Source organism: Triticum dicoccoides, chromosome 2A (genome assembly GCF_002162155.2).
Source record: "Triticum dicoccoides isolate Atlit2015 ecotype Zavitan chromosome 2A, WEW_v2.0, whole genome shotgun sequence".
Lineage (NCBI taxonomy): Eukaryota > Viridiplantae > Streptophyta > Magnoliopsida > Poales > Poaceae > Triticum > Triticum dicoccoides.
In genome coordinates this window covers 777,620,842-777,634,231 of record NC_041382.1, presented here as the reverse complement: position 1 = coordinate 777,634,231, position 13,390 = coordinate 777,620,842, and the positions used below count along the sequence as shown (strand labels likewise).

Sequence of the window (13,390 nt, the reverse complement as noted above, 5' to 3'; positions counted from 1 at the left end):
TCGCCGCTTACCAAACCGGCACTAAAGGGCCTTACAAACCGGTGCTATTGCTCGGTTCTGCACTAGTGTACACATTAAAATATGTCTATATACATCCGTATATGCTAGTCAACTTGAAATCTCTAAAAAGACAAATATTTAGGAACGAAGAGAGTACTTGGTATTGACACTAGCTCCAACCTAAAAACCCATGAAAGTGTCCTTCAGGGCGTATCATGGTTTTGCATAAAAGATATTCTTAAGACTTCACCCATCTTAAATTTTTTTTCGTCCTCCGCCTCTGCCTGATCCAAAGAGTGAGAATACTTTGCTAACCTATCGACATATGTGCGCAGATCTACCTTCAAAAGTAAATTTACAATTGAAAGCTAGTAATGATCTAGTTTTTTTAGGGTAAGTAATGATCTAGGTAGTGGACCCAGTTAGGTTATGTATTTTGTGGGTCGGGCCTCGTCCCCCGCTTGGGCCGAGCGAGTCGTCCTTGGTCTTCTTCTAGTGTGCTTGTTGGGTATTATTCCCGTGACACATAGCCAGTGATTTGTCGACGCGTAGTGCATCCTTGTCCTTTTTTGTAAACCGGGCTAACCATTTTTCAGTACGCACGGTACATTTTTTGCATACCTCAGAAACATTTTTTATGTATACATTCAACATTTTTCAAATGCACGATTAACCTTTTTCAAATTTGTATGTAAAGTGATTTTTTACGACATATGTATTTAGAATATTTCGAAATATAAGCAAAAGTACAAACAATAAAGCAAAAATATGAAATAAAACGGATGGAAAACAAGTGCATAAGGCTTGTGGTCCGCACTGGGCTGGCCCATTCTGGCGGCTGCTTAAGGCGAGACATAAATAATATATATACAAAAAATAAAGATTTTGATGAAATTCCTTTTTTTTGTGGTACTTTAGTTGATTTTACTGTTTGTCCTGTAGTTTAATTCAGTTTTAATTTCGATGTATTGTGTAATGTGAATACAATAAAATTAATTGTGTAAAATGATATTTCAATAAAATGAAAAAGGAGTCTTCATGTCCTGTTATTGAGGACCTCGTTTAAAAACATATGCCGTCTAGGAGCTTTACCAGGACTCATTAGAAAAACACTTAAATCCAGAAGTAACCATTTAAAAAAATCAATTCCTGGAAAAAGGAGCAATATCGTATTTGTCGTGCTACTGCTTCGTGTTAAGCGAGCAAGACATAGTCGGACCCCTTCCAATCCAAAAAAAAAAAAGTTGCACCCCTCCTGTTGTGGCTATTATCTGCCAAAAAAATTTAGAAATGTACAATAACCAAATATGCCAACTGGGCAAAGAGATCCATTATCAGAGATTATTAGGTACGGGCTACCAATTAGCAATGCCAACTGGGCTCAGTCTAGACCCTACAGAGGATTTTTCCTCCATTCCTACTGCTATCGAATTGTTATCAATTCCTACAAAAAATCTGATGCCAAAGAAACTGCAAAAAACATGTTAAATTATCAGATTCCAGACAAGAAAAATATATTGAATAATACCGAAAAGGAAAATGTGATGGCATTTTCATCTGTTCTTTCTTACAAGGCCAACTCATCATTGTACATGAACCAGAATGCAAAGGGTACATAACTATTAGCCAGTTGCAAACCAAAAACCATGCAACACATAAAACTATATCACCTCTAGGTTATGTTGCACGAGCATGCATGCGACAACCTAACCCAGTTCTCCCTGCGTGTATTTTAGGAGACCGAGCACAAAATTCAATATACATGACATATATACAGGGAACAGTCGACGCACACACGATTATTCAAGGCGACAATGTGAAAAATAGAGGACCAGGCCATAAAGGCCTGGGTGTTGCCGACGTGATTTAACTATCTTTGGTTTGCAATGTCGATGAACTCCTTTGGAGCTGGAGGAGGCCTGCAGGCAAAAAAAACAACAGAAGAATACTTCACTTTATTTGTCAGATTCCATCTTTTCATGAGCCTTGTGGCCTACAAATTCCAGCAAATATACCTGAATAGGCTACAATATATCTTCCAGTTCCGCGGTGATCTTGGAGAAAACAGGCACATATGTAGGTTTTCGCTCCAACACCGTTGAATCAATTTAGACAATCTCGGATGCACGCTCAAGGGGATGACCAAGCGAAGTCCCTGGTTAACAAGGAACAATGCCCACTTTTCACACGTGTACGCTCACTATTGACTGCTCACTGCGCAATACCAAAACTGTAATTTAACTTTGTTGTTGCTGAATACGTACCTGTGTCTTACTGACAGTGCAACTTGCAATGGTGTTGGATTTTCGTGCAGGACCTGTATAGCAGGACCAAGCAACGGTATTACCTTTAACCAAAGTACTCGTGATGTTTGAAAAACTCAGTAAGACTAAAAGTTGGAGAGAGCACCAAGGTTTACCTTAATAAAGTTGCTTTGTGATCGCAAGGCTTATGGTTTATCACCTGCCAGGACAAGGAATTCTAATAAGCACATTGCATAGGCCCAATACCTCTCAGTTGCATAGAACCTGTCTTCTGAGCTTTGACGGAGGTTCAAGCAGAGATAGCACACAGAAATATGCATTTCTTCATAAACTTGCTGTGAAGATGTCGATGAGTAATAAAAAAATGAAGGAAAACAATGCCGTTGGTTACCAAGTTATAGCACATAGTTTCTGCACGAGGTTCAGGGATTTAGTCGTGTGTATATGCATGTTGCGACAATAAAAGAGTAGTCGAGCTAATATAGGGCATTTGATATTTTCTAGAAAGGGGAAAGGACACTTAAAGGATAATGGGCAAACCGACAACCCACCGTGCTCCTCCCTGCATCTAGAAAGCACTGGAATAGGAGCATGCCAGCGAGACCTTTTTTTATATATTTTTTAAAGGGCAACCTGGTGCATGTAGCTCCCGCTTGCGCGGGGTCCAGGGAAGGGTCCGACCACTTTAGGTCTATAGTACGCAGCCTTTCCCTACATTTCTGTAAGAGGCTGTTTCCAGGACTTGAACCCATGACCTAGATCTACCTTTTTTCTCTTGGAAAGGAAATAACAAATATGCCAATTGGGCCAAGAGATCCTTACCTGAGATGAAGTATTTTGACAACAAATGAGCCTAGCCCAACCCCATACGGGGTTTTTTTCCTTTGATTTCTGCCGCCAGTGAGAGTTGTTATTGTTTCCTGCAAAAATATAGGATATTAGATATTTTCTAGAAAGGCGAAAGGATGCTAAAGGACAGTGAACAAACTGACACAACACACCATGCTCCTCTGTGCTCCTCCCTGCCATCTAGAAAGCACTGGAATAGGAGCATAACAGCAAGATCTTTTTTCCTCTTTTTTCTTTTTTGCGATCGACCTTTTTTTATCTTGGAATGGAAATAGTAAATATGTCAATTGGGCCAAGAGATCCATTACCCGAGAGCCGAGATGGGTGATAATTACTGGGCCAAGCGCAACCACATTCAGGATCATTTTCCCCCTCGATTCCTGTGGCCACCGAATTGTTATTGTTTCCTGCAAAAATATGATGCCAAACGAAGCTGCAAAAACGTGTTAATTTATCGTGTTCCAGACAAGAACGTATGTTAAATAATAACCAAAATGGAACATGTGATAATGGCATTTTCATCTCATGTTCCTTACAAGACGAACTCATAATCGTACATGACCCAAAATTCAAACACACCGAACTATAAGCCACTCGCAAAACAAATAACCACATAAAACATAAAACTATATCACTCAGGTTATGTAGCACGGGTGTGCTAACTTAACCCAGTTCGTCCTGTGAGCATTTTTGGGGGAATCGAAACAACCGAGCACAAAAATTTATGTACATGACATATATACAGGAGACGATGTGCGCATGTCGCACTTTTTAGTGCGTGGCAATGTCAAAAGAGGGTCCAGCTTCATGAGCAGGCGCCTTCTTTCTATCGCTGTGTTTTCATCTGTATCTTTTGTTTGGTATGTCGATGGCCTCCTTTGGAGCTGGAGGCGGCCTGCAGAAACATGCTGCTTTTCATCAGTCGGAGGAACCCGTCAAATATTAACCAGAATAACTTCACTTCATTTAGTTTTAAAATTCCATCTTCTTATGAGCCTTAAGGCTAACATATCCAGCAGCAACCTAACCTGAATAGGCTGCAAGATATCTTCAAGTTCCGCGGTGATCTCAGAGAAAACAGGTCGTGTATTGGGGTTTTCGCCCCAGCACCGTTGAATCAATTTAGATATTCTTGGATGCACGCCCGAGGGAATCACCAAGCGAAGTCCCTGACAAACAAGGAGCAATGCTCACTTCTCATACTTGCACGTCCAGTCACCCGCTATTGACAGCTGATGCACAATACCGAAACTGTAATTTAACTTCGTTGGCATCAAAGGTCGTACCTGCCTTACTGACAGTGCCGCTTGCAATGGTGTCAGGTTCTCATACGGGACCTGTATAGCAGGACCAAGCAAGGTTAACAAAGTACCGATGTTCGATGAACTCAATAAGACTTAAAGCTTCAGAGAACACCAAGTTTTACCTTTGAAGTGACCAACTCCCATAGAACAATAGCGAAGCTGAAGACATCTGCCTTGTGATCATAAGGCTTATGGTTTATCACCTGGCAGGACAACAACTTCTAATAAGTATACATCGGGTAGGCACATAACTCAGTTGCAAAAAACCTGTCCTCTGAGCTCTGACTAAAGTTCAAGCAGAGATATTACACAGAAATATTCATTTCCGCATAAACTTGCTGGGAAGATGTGGATGAGTAATAAATAACGAAGGTCTGGCTTTATTTACAAAGTCAGGCGCATGCCTTTTCTCTAAAAATAAATAACAAAGGAAAAACAAGGCTATTTGTTACGAAGTTATAGCACATAGTGTCTGCATTTAGTCTTGGTATACGTGTGTTGCAACAGCAAAAGAGTGGTCGAGCAAATATAGGATATTGGATATTTTCTAGAAAGGGGAAAGGATGCCAAAGGACAAATGAACAAACCGACAACACACCTCAGGTGCCATCCATCTGTAGGTGCCAGTTTCAGCAGTCATATCTCCCTCTTGCGATCGTTGACGAGAGACACCAAAATCTGCAATCTTCACGACCTGTTTCAAAAGAACAAATTATCATTTTACTAATATTTAATTGACAAGTACATGGATTTATAACAATATGCATACTTGACCCTAAAAAAACAATATGCCTACTTGACCATCACCAATTAATAAATTGGCAGACTTCAAGTCTCTATGGATGATGTTATTCTGGTGCAAATAATCCATCCCTTTTGAGATGCCGATAGCAATCCTAAGAATGAAGGAAAGCTCCAAGGTTTTATTATGCTTGTGCAGGAAGTCATACAGATTACCTCCAGCCATGTACTCTGAAAACAAACACACAATACAAGAGCAAATTATCAGTTAACAGGAAATTACAAACTGATTCATGATAAATAAATAAACTCTACACTTTAAGGGGAGACAGAGGTCTCCGATTTCCACTATGAGAAACCTGAGAAGTAGGAGTTTCTATAAACAAACAGATAAAACATAAGCAGCTGATTAGTGCAGGGATCCCCAACAGTGATCTATATGCACGCACAAGATGAAGACGTAGAAGAATGCAGAGATGAAAGTGATCTATAGGCATGATAGGCTGACTGAAGGATGGGCAGAGACCTGTCGATCTGATAGAAACAGAGCAACAAGATTCCACCAATCAGACATCTCTTGTATTCTGTCGACTTGTACTATGTTGCAGCATGATGTAGATACTCTTTACGTATGGGTGTAATAAGCAAAATATCACAACTTCCCTCTAGACATATCTGCTCTTGAAGTCCCTACCAAAATGCATAGAAGACAGGAGTTATCCCCTGTCTTTAGAGCTCAGCTTTTCTTTCTTTCGCTTTTTTCTAAATCAAGCTTATCAAATGTGTTATCAATAGCTATTTAAGCATCACCTCCAATTTTTAGTCACCAATGTTAATCATAGTGTAAATGTGCCATGGATAACAGAACTTTCATGTGAATCTGCAACAACAAGGATATTGATTGCTATTCATTCCACAACAAGCAATATTAGTATCTTACCTGTTACAATGAGATACTTTCGCTGCTTTGTGCATGCCCCATAAAAGCGAACAACATTTTCATGATTAACGCTCCTGTACATGACTATATTGTGTTAGCATCTTCTGGAATTAAATGGTTCAGTGAAGTCGATTAAGTGCCACGGAAATAAGAAACATACCTTAAAATCATTATTTCTTGCAAAAACTCCACTTTTGAATTATCGTTAACATGTTCAGCTCTAAGGTACTTTATTGCAACATCCACATCAAGGTAAGTTCCTCGATATCTGCAAAATGAAAAACACTGGTTACTGAGCTGTCCTGAAGTTTCCACAAATCATAATACAGCTGATTTCACTATGTTTGTTGGCAGTGTCCCTTGTGAACCTATTTCATCTGTAAATATGCAAGGAAAAGGCATGCAGCCCACAGTAGCAGAGTAGCAGTTAAGTGGTGGCTGTCTTTCCTCTATTTCTAAGCAAGTGTTATGTAGTTCTTACAAGTCTCCAGAAGATCCGGACGCAATCTTTTCTTCAATCTGCAACAGATCCCTGTCAAATTCAGATTCTCCAATCTTTTCTTGCAGCTCTGATATTCTCTCCGAGGCGGAACTTGTTAGATTAGATAATGAGGGCTGTGTACCACAAGTTAAAGTTGTTAGGAAAAGGTTAGACACAACTTGTTAATTCTTGCAATGCTGACTGCATGCGTTTACAGCAACTGCATCTGCATACTTAGTAAAGTTGAATTACCAGGATTTGAAGTATTCATGTAAGTAATGTAACTAAAAAAGAAGAGAAAGCATACATTACGTTTCGCTGTCTCCTTGAGCTGCTGCAGCAAACCATCTGTCTCCTGCATATAGCGCCAGGCAATATTTTACTCAAGGAAATATTTGAAAGCAACTATGTGTAATATAACCTACAGATGCTTCACTACTCACAAGAATCTACAGGGCACATTGATAACAAATTGCTAAGTGTAGCGATTGTATCTGTCGTCAAGTCTGTAAAGTCAAAATGACTTCGGTTACTTCATCTTACGAAGTCAAAATGGCTCCAAATTCATGGGTAAATGTCAAAATACAGCCCTAGGTTTTATAACTTCGTTATAAGCTAAATACCTACTGCATACTTGTATGAACTAAGATGGTGCCCATGGTATATTTCATTGACAGTAACTAGGGGAAACACATAAACTGGTTTTCCTTTTTGCCAACTGGCACTGTTATGTAAACAATTATTATGTGTCTTTCAGGATCTTCTCTTACAAGAATCGGAAGTTTCCAAGGGCAAGTTATGCAGTTCCAGAGATGTGTTCACAAACAGACTAGCAATATAAACGGAATGACTGCACATATGACTGTTATCACCAAGAATTTGTGAGGAGCTCTGTGGATCAAGATCTCCTTGGCTCTGACTCCACACAAGCGACATGATGTAAAGCTGATGCGATTAATCGTAATGCTATCATAATTAATCGGTCACACGTATAGATGTGCTCCAGTATAACCATGCTCTAAGTTCACCTCTGTTTCCCAGCCATCAACAACAAAGACATCCAAACACAATCCATCTGTTGTTGAGAACACATGAGCTTCACGAATGTTCAATCCAAGATCCGACAGCAGCGTAGATAGCTACAAAATAATAATTGGATTTTTTTTATTAAAGTTGGTATAAGTAGTATGAAAGGCAGATATGGGAATCTAAATAGAAAACTCATAGCAGATGGATTGAGACTCCCAAAGCCTTTACCTGACTAAGGAGCTTTGGCTTGTCATTAGAAGAAAAAATAATTTCATGAAGAAGGGGAATTTCTGTATCCCGCCTGTGAAAAATTTCATTGGCAACTGAGGATCAAAGTTCATTGCTCATGCAGGTTTATGAAAAGGAAGCACAAAATAAGCTACTTGCCAAACTATTATGAGATATCATAGGTAAGTAGTACGCACAAAAGCATGGAGAAAAGATATGTTATGCGATTTGGAACAATTATGCCAAACTGCACGAAGATAGCTTGCCCACCACCACTCTCCTAGATAGTCTTATATATGGTTCAATATATCATTCCAGATTGAAAATGAAAACATGCTAGAACCTTTCTATCAAGTTATGAGAAGCATTGGGCCACATGGTTGCTTTTTGAATTAAAAAATTCAGCGACATCACGAGCTACCAGAAAAGTTATCAGCATCTTTTTGGAAAATCAACCAGGTTTTACAAATCAGAATGAAAGCATGATTATATTTCAGGGAGACAGTGGGTAAACAAGCATTTCAACTGAATTTCAGAAGTTGGAGGTCGAGAAAGACCTTGCAGAAATGGCCTCGAAGTCGTCCACACCTTTTCTTCGCCCCAAGCTGAGGTCTTCCATGAGCCGCTCGTCAAATCCTTTTAATCCGCCGTTGCTGTTCATCAACGTATACAGACCTTGTCTTAGCAAGCAAGATTGTTTAAATTAAGCTCAACTAACTTTGTCTGGTGCCAAAATGAAGACAAGAGATGATCGCGTATTTTCCCTGTAACTTAAAATGATGATCAAGCAAGCCAGAGAGCATTGGAGAGTGGTCGGGTTGGGTGGGGTTAACCTATACCTCAGATTGGAAGCCAGAGAGCCCCCACAATTACCGTTTTGATTCGGAGCAGACTCGGCATCGGACGGTTTGTCGTCATGAAGGTACTGCCCATGGAGACAGAGCATGTATATAGCAGAGTAAGTGAGACAGCAAACATCTTCTTTCAGAAACACACAGCGACAGTGTGTTGGATGGATGGATGGATGGATGGATGGATGGATGAATTTACCCGTAGGAATCGTGCGTGGAAGACGGGGCGGTTGTCGGGGTCGGCGCACTCGGCGAGGATCCGGCGGTGCAGCAGCACGTCCTCCGCCTTGTTCACGTCCAGGTCGATGTAGTAGCTGCACCGTACCCAGCGGACACAGGCAGACAGACAGACAGGCAGAGAGCATGGTCAGAGAAACTGAAAACGCGGCGTAGGCAGCAAGGTTTGATCTTTGATGTGGACGGCGGGCGGGGTGACAGACCTGGCCGGGAGGCGCTCGTAGTGGTCCTCGAGCACGCGGTCGAAGAAGGGGTCGGAGAGCGCCTCCTGGTTGCCGACGGCCCGCAGGCGGTCGTAGATCTCCCTCCTGACGTCGGACAGCTGCACCCCGCCGCCGCCGCCGCCGTGGGCGGACGCGGCGGCGGCGGGGGCCGGCCAGCAGCTCTCGCCCGCGCCCTCCCCGTCGCTGCCGTCGGCCATCCGCCTGCCCGCGCGCGGGGCCCTACGCGGCGGCCAGCGCGGCGCCCTTTATGGGAGCGGGAGGTGGCGAGAGCGAGGGACGGACGGGGTGGATGGTGACGAAGTGACGACGACGTACGGCAGTGGGTTGGGCTTGGCTGGGGTGTGGTGGCGGGCGGGGGGAATCCGAGGGGCGGCTCTCTTGGCGGTTGCGGTTGCGGCCGGCCAGAATCTTCTAGAGGGCGGCGCCGGCCGGGTATTTATACACTGAGGCGAGGGGCAGTCCCGTACTTTGGCCTGGTGTGTCTCTCCTCCGCGACGCCCACCGGCTGGCCGGCGACGAGGAGCCGGAACGAGCCCAGGAATGGCGGAAAAGGAGGCCGGACGGATCCTCTGCGGGAGGGGAGGCGGCCGACGCGTGGCGCTGGGGCCCGCGGGTCCTTATCCGGTTCGAATACATGGGCCCACCCGCTGTTCCGGGAGTAGAGGAGGCAGACGAGACTGCTGGCCGGCAGTGAGAGAGGGGTATACACCTACTGGTAGTCGAGATTCCGTGGCAGATTCCAAGCCCTTTGACCTCATCCACGGGTAAATTTTCTTGCTAGTCGAGATTCCGTGCACGTTGCTCCGATCCGACGTGCCAAGTGCCAACCACGTCGCTCTCGCCCCCGTACCAACTCTTGTGTTCTTGCCAAGTGCCAGAGTCTCCACACACACACACACGCCAATTGGCAACGGATGGGAAGCAACTATTCAAGCAAACAAAAAAACCGAAACACTAACGCCCACGTGTGTGTGGGCGTTACCCAACTCGTCCACACGCCTCGATCGTCGTCCATTGCCTTTTGCACGAATATTGGCACGAAAAGGTTGATTTTGTGCGCCACGTAGGACAAGTCGCGTGTGTGGCGTGTAAGGGAGTTCGTCCGCACGCCGGTTTCCCCTCTGAGGTCAGCGGTTGCGAGTCGGGCGTGCGGTGGAACTGTTGTCGCGCCCGCACGCCACGCCCGACTGCGGTTGGCGTCTCCACATCTCGCCACTTCGCTCTCCCCTCCCCATTCTTTACTTCCCAACCCACTATCCACACCAGTTGCATTCGATTGAGGAGAAACCGAGAGGAGAAGGCGACGGCGGCGGCGGAAGAGTCGACTGCATTCGCGGCCGTTGGTGGGGCTCACATGACCGGAGCGTCGTCGCCGGAGAGCCGTAGATTGAAGGTAAGGCTCCCTCCCGTGCTCACATTTCTGCCCGCGATTTCTGCCCCTCCCTCTTTGTTCAATTTTCGCTCGCTTTTCCTCGTGATTCCGGCCGATTCGCGGTGCTCCAGCGTCCCCGTCGGCGGTGGAGTCGCGTGCTTGCCATTTAGGGTGGCATTGCGCAGTTTCGTCGCCGCCGCGGTGCCAGTCATGCCGGTGTGGCTCGGCCTGTTTGCAGCCACATCCGATTTTTGCCTTGCGATTGAGCGGGCGATATTTCTAATGTTAGTTGTGATTTGCCTCGAAATGCCATGGCCATCAGTGTAGGGAGTTTTTTTGTTAAATTTCAGGGTATGATAGTTGCGAATGAACCCTAGATCTAGTTAGGTGCATTTCAAAGTGTAGCATAATGGCAGCCATGGCATTTTCAACAATTATCATCAATGATGGCAACTAATTTTGTGAACACACTATGCCTGTTGCCATGACCATGCTTTCCATGTGGCAACTGATTTTGGGAACACACTATGCCTGCTGCCACACCTATCATCAATGATTAACCGTGTCAGTTGCCACGACTATGCTTTCCATGTGGCAACTAATTTTGCGGACACACTATGTTGTTGCCATGCCATATGCAGGATAATGGAAAATTCAATGCACAATAGACTCAATTTGCGTTTGCCATGCTGACTTGCGATATCTGAACATATTTGACTGTATTTACATGGCAACTCATTTTTATATGAGGCTAGGGTGTGAGTTGCCACATTACATGTTGTGCAGTGGAAGTTGTCTGCCCTTTTTTGAAATGACTTGTGTTAACATGGCAACTTGAACATAGTACATTGTTTGTCAATACATGGCAACTCATTTCTATATGAGGCCACAGTGTGAGTTGCCACATTACATGTTGTGCAGTGGAAGATGTCTGCCAGGAGCCATTGTGCTAACATGGCAACTTGAACATTTTTTAAAGTGCCTTATGATCTGTATATTTTTTATGAGGCCAATGTGTTAGTTGCCACATTTCATGTTGGACAATCCTAGTGGGGGAGGGGGGTGGGTGTTCCTATGATCTGCCTCATTCACCATTTTCATTGGAGCCAATATGGCAAGTAGATTCTGCTAGCTGGCAACTACTTCCTTCAGAATCACACACATGTCCAGTTGCCATGTTTCTGTAATTGCTTTTCCATTTTGATTATTTTTTCTGCCTTTTTGTCCATGTTCAGCACATGGCAATTACTTGCCATCTTCATATGCTTAAACTTTGGGGCAACCATTTGAGTTTTAATTTTTTGTTCATCGAAGATATGAAGTGAATATTTACTTTATGCATTTCTTTCTGTATCCATCGGCTGTGCTTTCATTTCATCCTAACATGTGTTTTGTTCTTACCTTAGCACAATGGCTCGCGGCGACCATCAAGACGATGATGATGACTTCATGGAGCTACCGCAACAGAATCGCGCGACTGGTCGGACAAAAGATGGCGATGAGGTCATTTTCCACCCCATATGTTTTAATGTCACATTGAGTTTTCAATCTTCCATTACAAACTCAATTTTCACGACATTGAACATGGCAACAAATCATCCCTTTTCTGTTATGCAGAAGAAGAAACGTCATCGTAATAGGGCTTCGCAAGAACGCCTGACTATATTGACCGAGGGATTTACTGATGAGTAGAAGGGAGCTGCTGGTGAGATGGGGATGCAGGCTCTGATGGATGTTCGGTGCAAGAACCTAGTGAACCCTGTATGTGACTGGCTCGGTGAGATTTATGATCCCGCCTTCAGGGAATTCGTGATTCCGGGACGTGGAAGACTGCCTTTGGATGAGGAATCCGTGTTCTGCACTTTGAGTGTGTCCCGTGGAGAAATCAAAGTCCCGTATGAGGTGAATAATAAGATTTAGGAATCCTTGTTCGCCCATTTGTTTCCTGGGATGGCATCCATGCCGAATACGACTGTGCTGGCAACTTCGCTGGAGGGCATGAAAACCCATGGCGAGGTTTTTAAGATGAAGCTCCTCATGTACCTGATCTCAGCTGTCTTTGCGCCTACGACATCTCTTCGCCCAAGCAACAAGTGTCCCCATCCTGGTGAATGCTCTCTCTACTTCTTTTTCCCTTCAATCTTTTGATTTTGATGTCATCTGGAAGCTAGTCGCTGCCAGTTTTTTATGTTTTTCATTTGAATGCTAATGCGGCAACTTTTTGTCCTGAAATTGTGTTGTGCAGGCGAAGCTGAAAGACGTGAAGGACATGAATTGGTGTAAATTCATCGCGGACTTCCTGCATGATGCATTCTCAAACAAGATGTACCAGAAGGGTTGTCGCTTGCACTTGATGGTACTTTTTTCCTACTCTTTTGCAAATACTCTTACCACGGTTAAATGTTTCCCCAAATCAACATGGCAGCTGTTAATAAGTGCGAACCATACAAGATCGTGCATGGCAACCCTTTGTTTCATTGTTTTTGTGAATCTTTTACATGTGAAAGTGACTTCTGTTTGATCCATGGCATCTGTAGTTGCTGCCTACAAGGCAATATCATTTTTTCAACAACACAAAAAAAGTTTTCATTTCATACATCCACTCTCTTTTATACAATCTGCATGGCAACCATGATGTTGAGATGGTGGCAGCTACCAGCATAACAAGATGGCAACTACCAACACAGCATGATGGCAACTAACATAAATAGATGGAAAATCTTTTTTCTCCATTCCCTTCAACTTGATGACTCAAGGAAACTACATTAGCTTCTTTTTTCAACATAGCATGATGGCAACTGACATACTTTCTTTTTTATTGTGTATGCCAGCTCATGTAAGTTGATTGTCTTGACCTGTCCACCGTCGAC

At 43.6% G+C, this 13,390-nt stretch overlaps 1 protein-coding gene across 2 annotated transcripts; it reads right to left on the bottom strand.

Moving 5' to 3' along the window:
- Window positions 1-1,525: 1,525 nt before the first annotated feature.
- LOC119357231 (serine/threonine-protein kinase STY8-like) lies at window positions 1,526-9,678 on the bottom strand. 2 transcript variants are annotated; one of them, XM_037624225.1, is made up of 21 exons: window positions 9,128-9,678; window positions 8,887-9,001; window positions 8,676-8,761; window positions 8,394-8,489; window positions 7,837-7,909; window positions 7,608-7,718; window positions 6,887-6,934; window positions 6,580-6,713; window positions 6,259-6,366; window positions 6,099-6,172; window positions 5,214-5,389; window positions 5,016-5,111; window positions 4,540-4,620; window positions 4,400-4,450; window positions 4,142-4,282; window positions 3,266-4,008; window positions 3,087-3,184; window positions 2,420-2,463; window positions 2,265-2,317; window positions 2,016-2,155; window positions 1,526-1,919 (listed from the first exon to the last, which is right to left on the bottom strand). In XM_037624225.1, the coding sequence occupies exons 1-16, from the start codon at window positions 9,343-9,345 to the stop codon at window positions 3,940-3,942; spliced, it is 1,677 nt and encodes a 558-aa protein (XP_037480122.1). In that variant the 5' UTR covers window positions 9,346-9,678; the 3' UTR covers window positions 1,526-1,919; window positions 2,016-2,155; window positions 2,265-2,317; window positions 2,420-2,463; window positions 3,087-3,184; window positions 3,266-3,939. The 2 variants fall into 2 exon arrangements, with proteins under 2 accessions (XP_037480122.1, XP_037480121.1); XM_037624224.1 differs by having other exon boundaries at window positions 3,422-4,008.
- Between the last annotated feature and the right edge of the window lie 3,712 nt (window positions 9,679-13,390).

Bases quoted from the DNA above. Each gene is read 5' to 3' on its own strand.
- LOC119357231 (XM_037624225.1), bottom strand. From the start codon at position 9,345: ATGGCCGACGGCAGCGACGGGGAGGGCGCGGGCGAGAGCTGCTGGCCG. The intron at 6,367-6,579 runs GTAAGAACTACA...TTCATTTTGCAG, and splicing joins TCCGGATCTTCTGGAGACTT to ATATCGAGGAACTTACCTTG. The intron at 4,621-5,015 runs GTGTGTTGTCGG...TTGTCCTGCCAG, and splicing joins ACAGATGGATGGCACCTGAG to GTGATAAACCATAAGCCTTA.